The 13,131-nt window shown below is 36.3% G+C and overlaps 1 protein-coding gene across 1 annotated transcript in view; it reads right to left on the bottom strand.

Annotated features, from left to right (window-relative positions):
- ACAN (aggrecan) overlaps nucleotides 1-13,131 on the bottom strand; it is a 105,356-nt gene that overhangs the window by 17,894 nt on the left and 74,331 nt on the right. The window contains exons 11-13 of the mRNA XM_075858187.1: nucleotides 8,958-9,161; nucleotides 6,305-8,482; nucleotides 4,482-4,595 (exon numbers count right to left, since the gene is read on the bottom strand). Coding sequence (XP_075714302.1) covers nucleotides 4,482-4,595; nucleotides 6,305-8,482; nucleotides 8,958-9,161 — 2,496 coding nt within the window. The remainder of the gene's footprint in view (nucleotides 1-4,481; nucleotides 4,596-6,304; nucleotides 8,483-8,957; nucleotides 9,162-13,131) is intronic.

Consider the following 13,131-nt stretch of genomic DNA (forward strand, 5'->3'; position numbering starts at 1 on the left):
GTCCTATCGTAGGACTGAAACGTTGTATTACCTGAGGTTGATTGAATAAATCACTGTTTTCTCTACTAGTTACCGGAGTGCTGCAAGATTATAATTTACTATATAGATATATATATAGTAAACCCTTTTGTAAAGAAAATAAATCTGATTTGATGCCATTGGCATACCCTCCTTTTTCCTTTGGATTCATTTTGATACATTTCTTTCATTGTGTCTTGTGTACTTTTATCTGAAACTTATTTTGTGTGTCACTGTAACTCAAAATGCTATGACTGGTTGTTTCATTTTTTTTTGTTGGTACTTTATTCATTAAAAAATCATAATAACAATAATAATGTCAATAAACCCAAATCAGAGGAAAATATATTTTTAATAGTTAAATATATTGTGGATTCGATTATTACAATTTCTTTCTGCAAAATACAATTGCAAATGATAGTGGACTGGATAGATGACAATGGTCTCTGATAGACAGTATCAGAAATAAAAGCAGATAGTGGTTATAGTAAAAATGAATAGGTTGGTGGTTCATGCCTTTATACAAATGTGAAGCCAATATATACTTCTTCACCTATATAAAGTTTAAATAAATTCTTTGTTTTTCTTTTTAATCTTTTAATGCTCTTCAGATTCTATAGTTTCTTGATGCCTACCGTAATATATTATTAGAATCAGGCTTGCTAAGTGTCAAGGATTCAAGTTAAAGCGAAAACCTGTCATCAAATGTCTATGTCATTTTCTGTGTGCCTAACGTCCTGCCACTAAGTGCATTCCTATCATGAGCAAAATAAAGAAATTGTAGTGTTTGATGTTAAATTTACGAAAAAGGCTTCTCTAGGGTCATTTATCACTAACCAGAAAGTAATGTAGGTCGCACAAACACAGACTGAACTGCTTTCAATTGTGTTGGCATTAGCATAAAGCCTACTGATTACAGCACAAACTACTCTTAAATTATATGTGTATGTGTGTTTTAATTTTTTAAATTAGTACTGAATGGTTACTAATAAATAGACCCTTTAACGTTCAAACTAACCAATTGAGGAATGGAATGCCTTTTGCATAGGTGATACGTCTGCTCTGCATTAGGGAAAAAAAGTTACATTAATGTAACCTTTGTCTCACGCTAGTAACTCAACGTGATTGGAGTATAGACTTTTAATGGTCTTTTAAGCTACATGGCACAAGGGTTAACGTTCCAGGGCCCAGCATGCTCTGTGTTTGTCAGCAAGAAGCAGCAATTTGAACCGGCTCTGAATGCCCACCAGCTGACCAAGTAACTTGTTCTCCTTTTTTATTTTTTAATTAGCAACAATTAAGTTTTAAGCACGCTGTAAAAGGGAAAATTAGGCATTTAGCTAAAGCAAGGCATACAGCGAGGGTTGGTGGGAGTTTTAATAGGCAGGAGATTAGGACTTTTTAAGCTTTCCCTTTGAATCTAGCAGGTCACTTGCAAGCTCTCGCACATAGTTCCTAGAAAAAACACAAGATAAGGAGAACAACAAATCACAGTGTCAAATAGCAATAAACACCTCAAATATTAACTCAAATTCCATAGGGTCATTGGATTTTTCATTAAACACAAGGAGCTAAATATATCTTTATAAAGGAACATTATCATCAACATTTAAAAAAAAAAAAGAGGGTCTGTTTTGTTTTTTCCCAGAAACAGCGCCACTTCTGTCTATGAGTTGTTTCTGGTACTGTAGCTCAGCTCTATTAACTTGAATGGGGATGGGCTGCAATAATAGACATAACCCATGGACAGTAGTATTCTTTCTAGTTTTTGTTCTTTCTAGCTTTCTTAGCTTTGGGCTGACTATTTTCTTTATCAGAAGGCTACTTGTTGACTTCATTTGCATTTGCGCTGTAAATTGCTTTGTATCATACAAGGTCTTCAAGTAAAGCTTCCCAAAATGTAAAAACATAATCTTAAAACATTGATAAAAACATAATGCTTTATAATACAGTGTTGGTATCATAGTGGTTCTTATATTATGTAACATATCCTGCATAATTTTCAGAGAGAATCCTAATCACTTCAGTTGTGTAAAGCTTCACATCTATACATTGATAAGCAGAAAATGCATATTGCATACTTACATCAGAATTGTTCAACTGTTCAAGCTTTTGTAATATGACGGCTTTGTAGAATAAATAAATCAGGTACCCCCGTCATTGATAGACACTCTATCTAATCACTGCTTCTTTTCAGTCAATGCATTGAATGAATGCAAGCTTGTGCGATTCCCAAAACTTTTCCAAAGGAAGTTGTCTCCCTTGTGAAGGTTTTACTTTTACCCCTTTCTAAAGTCCTAATTTTGTTAAGCATATTTCTCTTCCCTACCTGTTGTTATTGCATCCCAAGAGAGTACCATGTGAAGATACACATTGACCCAGGCAATTGGTATAGTTGTAATGAGCTTGTATTAGATATGACATACAGTAGATATTTTAGAAATATTCTAAGAGTAATGGTCACTTCTATTGCCTCACTCCTGGTAAAATATTCAACAGGTAGAGACATTGAGTATACTAGGCACCATACAGAGCAAAGCCAATTTTACATCAGATGTATAGCAAGGCATAACGTAAATAATGAAAAAAAACGTTGATATATATATATATATATATAATAATTTTTATTCCTCGCCATTTATTATAGGAATGTTCATTGGTATCATTAAAATTAACATAATACGTTAAGGTTAACTGATCTGTCCTAGATGTGATCATTAATTCGGAGGGAGCTGTGTTTTGCCTATATTAGACACAATTATTATTTCAATAATGCCCAATTACCATTCTTTTTTTCTATACCTTAGTCTATAATGCTTATAACAGTGAAAGAAGTGGGGGCAGAGGTAACGCTGCAGTCACACCCGGGTCCTGTGCTTGAGGGGAGCCAAAGACCCTTTTGTCACATTAAAAGACACCCTGGTGCAAATTTAGCATTGAATCTTTGAGTTACGCTTCTGTGGGGAAGGGAAGTATATTATACTAAAGCTTGTCGGCAATCTGCTGGGAACTGGTATATTAACCTGTCCTTTTATCAGTAAGCATCTTACATTTACTGTACTTACATAGTTAATAAGGTTGAAGAAAATAAAAGGTCCATCAATTCCAACCTATAATCCTACATTGTTGATCCAGAGGAAGGCAAAAACCCCCATGAGATGGATGCCAATTTCCTCATTAGGGGAACAACTGATTCCTGACTCCAAATATTGCAATCAGAATAAATCCCTGGATCAACATCCTATCTCCAGAATCTAGTTCTCATAACCTGTAATATTATATTTTTAGAGTAAGGCGTCGAGGCCCTCCTTGAACTTTTTCAATGAACCAACTATTACAACATCCTGTGGCAGAGAGTTTCAAAGTCTTACTGCTCTTGCAGTAAAAAAATCCCTGTCTATTATGATGGTGAAACCTTCTTTTCTACAGACACAAGGCATGCCCCTTGTCAGGCCTAGGTGTATCAAGATCATTAGAAAGACCTCTAAACTGCCCATTAACATATTTGTACATTGTCATTAGATCACCCCTAAGGTGTTGTTTTTCTATACTGAATAACCTTTCTTGGTACTGCAATCCGTCCACTCCCCTAATTACATTGTTCGTCCTCCTTTGCACCCGTTCTAGTTCAGCTATGTCCTTCTTGTACACAGGTGCACAAAATTCTGTGTGTGGTCTGACTAGTGATTTGTATGGAGGCAAAACTATGTTCTTGTCATGAGCATCTATACCTCTTTTGATGCATCCTATGATTTAATTTGCCTTGTCAGCAGCTGCCTGGCACTGGTTGCTAAAGTTACGTTTACTGTCCACCAATATCCCAAAGTTATTTCAGTATCAGTTTTACCCACTGTTTAACTATTTAATGCATATCGTCATTTTCTGTGATTTTAAGTACATTTGATCCCATTATCTGTGATTTGCACTTTATGAATAGTGCTCTGAGGGTCAGCCTCATCCCATTTAGATCAAAGTAAAGAGACTATTCTTGTCAAGCAAAGGGTGGGTTACACAGGGTGACTTATGTGACACTGTTGACCAAGGCTCCACATGCACCTGGAGCTGGCTCTTAGTACATTTGATGCTTTTCCTGTCCACATTCATTGCTAAATATATTATTCTAGAATGCCATCTATCACAGGTTCTCATAACTCTCAGTATTAATAAACAATAGTAAAATACATGTATTTTTTAAAAAAAACAAAAAACGGAAATGATCAAAATCAAATCTCAGAATTCCGAGTACAGAGTAAATCCCATGTCTGCCTTACCTTTTTGTCGACCTTATTTTTATATATATTTGGAATCATACATTGGAATCACCACGCTTCAGCAGACATCAGCCTAAGGTCACATAGCTGAAGAAACTCATTGTATGCAGATTCCATACATTGAATTAAACTCATTAAATAAGCAATTCGATTTTTGTAGATGTGTTCAAAAAATAATAAAATAGTATTTACCTATATCACAGTTGTCTCCTCCATATCCTGGTGAACATAAACAACGAACTCTCCCTTCATTTTCTACACATGTTCCAGTTCCACACTGGATCTCTGCACATGTCCCGATAATTCCTGCAGTCACCAGAAATATATCAGTTTTCGATACGTCTCTTATAGGCTTACTATTAGAAAAATAATGTGTCCTTTTTCAGAAACCGGCCTATTTTGTGCCGATTTTGGAGCTTTTTTTCATTTTTTTATTATGGTATTCCAAATGCCATAATTTTTTATATTTCCGTAGACATAGAGGTGTGAGGGCTTGTTTTTTGATGGACAAGTAGTGTTTTTTAATGGGACCATTTTGGGGCACATATAATTTATTGATTAAATTTTATTACCTTTTTTTGGGGGGTAATAAAAAAGAAAATTGGATGCCATTCTTTTCTGCATCTTAAATTTACGCCATTTACCGTGTGGTGTAAATACCATTACTTTATTTTGCGGGTCGTTACGATTATGGCGATACCAAATTTCTATAGGTTTTTATGTTTTACTACTTTTGCACAATAAAAACGCTTTTTTTTTTTTAAAGTATTTTTTTTTGTGTCGCCATATTCTAAGAGCCATGGCTTATTTCTTTGCGGGTCGACTTGTGGTTTTTATAGGTACCTATGAATTTTTGATTGCTTTTATTCCATTTTTTTTTAGCATTCATTCTGAACAGAAAACAGCAATTCTGGCATTGTTTTTTATATTTTTTTACGGTATTCACTGTGCGGTTTAACTAACGTAAAAGCTTTATAGCTCAGGTCATCACGGATACAGCAGCACAAATTATGTGTAGCTTTGTAATTTTTTAGGTTTTATTCATCATAAAGCATCTTGAATAAAAAGTGTCTTTTTTATTTTTACACTCAGAATTTGTAATTTATTTATTAGTAACTTTATTAAACTATTTATTAGTAACTATATTAAACTATTTTTTTACGTCATCTTTAGTCACACTTTGGGACTTCAGTATGTGATTGTTTGATCACTTTTCATAATACACTGCAATACTTCTGTATTGCAGTGTATATGCCTGTCAGGGTAAAACTGAAAGCCATTTTTTTAGGTCCCTATCAGAAGGCATACACTGATGGCAGGCCTGGTGGACTTTGTCAGGGCCCTGGCTGCTATGGAAACCATCGGCATTCTGTGATCGGGTCACGTGTATGCCAATGGGGAGTCCCCTACCGCTGAAATCACTTTGATGTTTTAATCACTATTGACCACAGCATCTAAGGGGTTAAACGGCTGAGAATGAAAGTAACTCCGATCTGGGCAATTAGAGCAGGAACTCGGCTGTCTTTAGACAGCCCAACACCTGCTCTAACCGGCACTAGGCATGCTCGAAAGGTGGCGCTGTGCCGTAAGTACCCTTAATGACCGCCAAGAAAAAGCGTAAGGTTGGTCATTAAGGAGTTAATGCAGACTTATGTGTCTTTTGACTTGCACAGACCCATAATACAACACCCATAGACTTCTATGGCGCTATACTCATATGGCTTCAATCTCATATGGAGGCGTTTTTTCATATGGAGGTGTGTTTTGTCGGATTCCGTGTTAGTCCCATAATGATGTTTGGAATGAAGAATATTATGTATGGTTACAATCCAGCAAGCCAGAGTCTCCGTAGTTATGGGTATAGGCTGAAATTCATGTCAATAGACAATCAGTTTTGATAATTAAAGTATTGATATCACTAGATTTATATTAACATCAGAATAACTTAATAAATAAATGTTTAAATATTGGTCTTTATATCAATCATATTGAAAAAGAGAACTATAGTACAGTACCTTCAAATTCATGTACATCAGGAAGAACTTGTGGTGTAACTTCTATCAATGGTGCTGGCGTTGGAGCTGATGCCTCTTCTATAATATCTCCTGACGCAGAAGTAGATAGTTCAATGTCTTTTTTTGCTTCCTCAGGTTCCTTTGAGACAATTGTTAACTCAGTTTCTGGTTTTGATGGGCTAATAATTATGTCAGGAACTGATGTTTCACCTGACAAATCTTGGGTAGAAACAGTTTGATAACCAGATGTGTCAACACTGGCTTCTGTACTTCCATCAACAGATTCACCACTAGTTAAAGGAATTCCAGATGGATCTCCACTGACTTCAGGTACAGAAAGTGGTGCCTCACCACTAATTTCCCCTGAAGCAAAGGTTTCGATAATGTATGGAACAGTCACACCACCTAACTCTTGTGAAACTGTTGGTTTGGTAACAGCCTCAATTAAATCATCAGTTATTAGTTTGATTTCAGGAAGTCCTGATGTATATCCAGAAATATCTCCACTTTCTTGTATGGCAGATGGCTCTCCACTTAAATCACGAAGTCCAGATGTCTCTGCAGATGCCTCACCTGAAGGAAATCCACTAATTTCAAATATTCCTGATGGTCCCTGACCTGCCTCCTCTGTAATAGTTCCCATTGTTGGGGCTTCTACTAAAGTAAAATCTATATGTGATATTGTAGGGATACCAGATATGAGTCCACTAAGGTCTTCAATGCCAGATGTGAAACCACTCACAAATCCAATTCCAGATGTCTCTCCACTAAAGTCAATGCCACTAGAAAGTCCACTGATGTCTGCTTCTCCACTAAGAATGTCTCCAGAGACAAAACCACTGCTATCTATATAGCCTGAGGGTTCACCACTAATGCCAGAAATTCCAGATACTTCACCTGAGATATCCCCTGAAAACAAACCACTAGTTTCTACAGACCCTTTTCCTTCCACTTCCCCTTCTAATGGTCGGAAAAGTTCAGTTAAATGTCCATCTATAAGAGTAACTCCAGATGATTCACCACTTTCGTCAAAAATACCAGAACTCACACCACTGATATCAAGTGTTCCAGATGGTTGTCCACTCATGTCAAATTCTCCAGAAGGCTCACCGCTTAGGTCTCTTATACCAGATACCTCTCCACTTATATCAATTATTCCAGAATATTCACCACTTATGCCAGACAAATCACCACTAACATCTAATATTCCAGATATTTCTCCACTGATATCAGTTACTCCAGATTCTTCACCACTAATGTCAATTATCCCAGATGCTTCACCACTAATACCAGAAAAATCCCCACTTGCAAATGGAAAACCTGAAAGGTCTCCACTACTTCCAGAAGATCCAGATGGAAATCCACTAGCATCAAAACCGGAGACATCTCCACTTACATCAAAAAATCCAGAAGGCTGGCCACTAATACCTAATCCAGAAGATTCACCACTGATTTCTAGACCTGAAGCTATGCCACTGAAATCACTAGATGGTAACCCAGATAGATCTCCTGATGCACTAAACTCAGTCAGACCTTTTCCTTCTGCTTCAGTTTCTGGTATTTTTGTTGCACCTTCTATCCAAGTTGTATCCACGTGTATAATTGTTGGAAAACCAGAAGGTAGTCCACTAAAATCTCCACTACCTGAAAACAGTCCACTAATATCTCCACTACCAGATGTCAGCCCACTTCCAAACTCTAGCCCTGATGGTAAACCACTAACAAGTTCAATTCCAGATGCCTCAATAGCAGTGTCTCCACTCATTTCTCCTGATGACAGTCCACTAATATCTAAGATACCTGAAGCTGATCCAGATATGCTTTCATCCCCAGAAGATAAACCAGAAGGCAGACCACTAGCGACAACTGCACCTGATGGTAATTCACCAGATACTTCTCCAGATGAAAGTCCACTCACACTTGTTTCTCCATAAAGTTCAAAACCAGATTGCAATCCACTTCCAGATGTTTCCCCACTAATGTCAATTCCTGAAGGCAACCCGCTTGCTTCTACCCCAGAAGATTCTCCACTTATTCCAGAAATTCCAGATACATCTCCACTGATTTCTCCAGATACTTCACCAGATGGAACACCACTAACTCCGCTGATATCAACAGATGCATCTCCACTTATGACTTCTGGAATAGGACTCAGAGGGGGAATTGCTGAAGGGACCACTTTAAAAAAAGAGCAAAAAAAGTACTGATAACTATATGTTTAACTGATAAAATGTATACAGAAGAAATTAATTGACATGTGTAATACAATATAACTTTTGTAGCAAAAGAAAGTTTGGGTTTTTTATTCTTGACTTAGATGTAGCCGATTTTACCTTGACTCTGATAACTTGCTTCAACATGATATTACACAACAAAAGCCATTGAAAAGTCATTGAGAAAGTTAAATTAAAGTTTCTTGCCACTGTGTATTTAATGCGTTAAGAGTCAAGATAAAGATGGCTACATCTGTATTCTTCAACTAATCTGTTCACGTGTAAACAATAATAAAAATAAAAATTTTTAACATTTATTAATAGACCAAAAAATGCACAAAGGTTAGTATATTTTAATGATTATTCGGGTAAAGGACATAAAATACATTTATATATAATAGCTTTATGATTATTATATGATAGACTGAGATCTTTTGTACCTGTTTCTAGTATTTCAACAGTGGGAAGAGCAGTGACATTTGTCAGCCATAAGTATGTGTTGTTTTCAAATTCAGTGGCAATCACCGATTCCACAGTTGTGTCCCCAGAAGGCAGCCCCTCCAAATGAGGTAATACCTGAGTTGCAATTAATTCTTCTTCAATTGTTGGAGTACTTGGAATTTCTTCTTTTTCAAATGGGGCGGCTACAATGTGAAAAAAAGAGGACACTTTTTTCTCTGGATAACATATCAAAATTATGTCATAAATACAATAGGTTTTTAGGCAGCATAATCAACATTTAAAGGGAAAACGATAAGTTTATATGTTTTTATACCTATATATTTACGAACATCTCTTTGAGAAGACCACCCCTGTGAAGTGTTTCAATTTCCTTATATTCTATGTATATTGGCCTTTTGTGAAATATTGTGTGGTTGACTTAAAGAGGTTTCATTATACAGGGTGGGCCATTTATATGGATACTCCTAAATAAAATGGGAATGGTTGGTGATATTAACTTCCTGTTTGTGGCACATTAGTATATGGGAGGGGGAAACTTTTCAAGCTGGGTGTTGACCATGGCGGCCATTTTGAAGTCGGCCATTTTGTATCCAACTTTAGTTTTTTCAATGGTCAATGAGGGTCATGTGACACATCAAACTTATCGAGAATTTCACAAGAAAAACAATGGTGTGCTTGGTTTTAACGTTACTTTATTCTTTCATGAGTTATTTACAAGTTTCTGACCACTTATAAAATGTGTTCAAAGTGCTGCCCATTGTGTTGGATTGTCAATGCAACCCTCTTCTCCCACTCTTCACACACTGATAGCAACACCGCAGAAGAAATGCTAGCACAGGCTTCCAGTATCATCCGTAGTTTCAGTTGCTGCACATCTCGTATCTTCACAGCATAGACAATTGCCTTCAGATGACCCCAAAGATAAAAGTCTAAGGGGGTCAGATCGGGAGGCATTTCTTCTGCGGTGTTGCTATCAGTGTGTGAAGAGTGGGAGAAGAGGGTTGCATTGACAATCCAACACAATGGGCAGAACTTTGAACACATTTTATAAGTGCTCAGAAACTTGTAAATAACTCATGAAAGAATAAAGTAACGTTAAAACCAAGCACACCATTGTTTTTCTTGTGAAATTCTCGATAAGTTTGATGTGTCACATGACCCTCTTCCCATTGAAAAAACTAAAGTTGGATACAAAATGTCCGACTTCAAAATGGCCGCCATGGTCAACACCCAGCTTGAAAAGTTTCCCCCCTCCCATATACTAATGTGCCACAAACAGGAAGTTAATATCACCAACCATTCCCATTTTATTTAGGTGCATCCATATAAATCGTCCACCCTGTACAATGTTTCATACGTTAATCTTATCAGTGTTCATTTTAGAGTAGGAGTGTTCGTATTATTTTATTATATGTACACATGTTAGTGAGGATGTTTATTTGTGTATGTACATATACTTTATTGTTGCGGCACATATGTAGAGGAAATGCAGCAGATGCTTTGGTAAATGTCCACATTTAAAGAGGCTCTGTCACCACATTATAAGTGCCCTATCTCCTACACAATCTGATCGGCGCTGTAATGTAGATAACAGCAGTGGTTTTTATTTTGAAAAACGATAATTTTTTAGCAAGTTATGGGCAATGTTAGATTTATGCTAATTAGTTTCTTAATGACCAACTGGGCGTGTTTTTACTTTTTACCAACTGGGCGTTGTACATAGGAGTGTATGATGCTGACCAATCAGTGACCAATCAGTGACCAATCAGCGTCATACACTCCTCATTGTTCCAGCCCAGCTTCTTTCACTGCACAATCATGCTGGGCTGGAACAATGAGAAGCGTATGATGCTGATTGGTATAATAATAATATATAATATATTCTGGTATATATATATATATATATATATATATATATATATATACCAGGCATATATATATTCTGGTATATATATAATCTGGTGACAGAGCCTCTTTAAGATGCGAACCTACGTCAGCGATATTCTTGAAGGAAAAGTTTAGATCCATTGTATGAATGATCCAGCATAGCATCTTGGCTTCAGTTATGTCTGTGAAGCACTGCAATTTGTGTTAAATCATAATTCTTTCCAGTTCAATGGCACATGGTACTGTCAAAAGGCAGGAACGGCCATGGGAACTCCAGTAGCCCCAACTTTTGCAAATTTATTTCTGGCTGATCTGGAAGAAAAAATGATCTATAATCTATTTAATCCCTATGCTAGGTATTTACAATTGTACTTGCGTTACATCGACGACATTTTCATAGTGTGGTCTGGAACGCAAGAAGAATTTTAAAAATTTGAACAATATCTTAATATATATGTAAAAAAAATAAAAAGCAAACATAACTGGTATCGACGCGTCCGTAAAAGTCTGAACTATTACAATATATCATTATTTAGTCCACACGGTGAACGCCGTAAAAAATAAAAACATCAGAATTGCAGTCTTTTGGTCCCTTCCTCTCCCACAAAAAATGAAATAAAAAGTAATAAAAATAGTTTCACGTACACCAAAATAATAACAATATATACTGCAGCTCGCCCCGAAAAACATAAGCCCTCACACGGCTAAATCGACAGAAAAATAAAAACGTTATGGCTCTCAGAATGTGGCGACAAAACTCACATTTTATTTTTAACAATCAGTTTTTTCCTTGTAAAAGTAGTAAAACATAAAGAAAACTAAATAAATTTGGTATCGCTGTAATCGTATTGACCCGCAAAATAAAGTTAACATGTTGTTTTTACTGTATGGTGAACACCGTAAAAACAAAACCACCCAAAAGGTTGGGGAATCGTTGTTTTTTTCCTATTCCACCCCACATATCTATTTTTTCTAATTTCCCACTACATTATATGGTACAAAAAATGGTGCTTTGAAAATCTACAACTCGTCCCGCAAAAGACAAGCCATCATATGGTAAATATTGATGGAAAAAAAAAGAGTTATGGCTTTTGGAAGGTGGGGAGGAAAAAACAAAAGTAAAAATCCGAAAAATGGCTGCGGAGGGAAGGGGTTAAGGGCTGCTTTTCCCAAAAAGAAAAAGAAAATGAAAATTGGCTATCAGCAATAGGGCCGAAAGGTAATCATAAGTGTGGACAATGCAATTTTTGCAATTCCATAAAACGCACCAGGAACCTTAATTTAGGGGGCTGTGCGTTTGAGATAAATGAGCTGATAACTTGTAAAACTCAGTATGTGGTGTATGCAGCAGTTTGCAATTGTGGTAGATTTTATGTAGGAAAATTATACGACCGATGTATGTAAGATTCTGTGAACATGTAAGATCATTAATTACAGGTGAGGGATGTCCTAGGTTGATACAACATATGCAGGAAAAACATGCAAGTAATGCACGATGTATGCGGTTTGTGGGTATAATTCAAATGAAGCCAATAATGTCCGGAGGAGATAGACATAAAACCCTTTTACAAAAAGACGCTGAAATTATCCTACAGACAGGGGCACTAGGACCTCTCGGTCTCAATGACCGAAACGACCTGAGTGCTTTCATAATATAAACCTTGTTATTTTAACACCTTAATGACCAGCCTATTTTAGACGTTAATGACCAAGCAATTTTTTACGTTTTTCCATCGTCTCATTCAAAGAGATATACACTTTTTATTTTTGTGTCGACATAGCTGTATAAGGTCCTGTTTTTTGCAGGACAAGTTGTACTTTTTAATAGCACCATTTTGGGGTACATAAAATTTATTGATTAACTTTTATGAACTTTTTTTGGGTGGGAATAGAAAAAAAACCAGCAATTTCGTCATACTCTTTTGCGTCCTAAATGTACGCCATTTACCGTGTGGTATAAATACATAATAACTATATTCAGCGTGTTGTTGCGATTACAACGATACCAAATTTGTATAGTTTTTGTATGTTTTACTACTTTTACACAGTGAAAACACTTTTTTTTCAAAATTATTTGTTTTTGTGTCTCCATATTTGAAGAGCCATAACGTTTTTATTTTTTCGCCGATGCAATTGTAGGAAGGCTTTTTTTTTTGCGGGACGACTTGTAGATTTTATCGGTACCATTTTGGAGTAGATGCGACTTTTTGATCACTTTTCATCACATTTTTTTTAAGGCTGGATTCAAAGAAAACAGCAATTTTT

The sequence above is a fragment of the Rhinoderma darwinii genome, chromosome 3 (assembly GCF_050947455.1).
Source record: "Rhinoderma darwinii isolate aRhiDar2 chromosome 3, aRhiDar2.hap1, whole genome shotgun sequence".
Classification (NCBI taxonomy): Eukaryota; Metazoa; Chordata; class Amphibia; order Anura; family Rhinodermatidae; genus Rhinoderma; species Rhinoderma darwinii.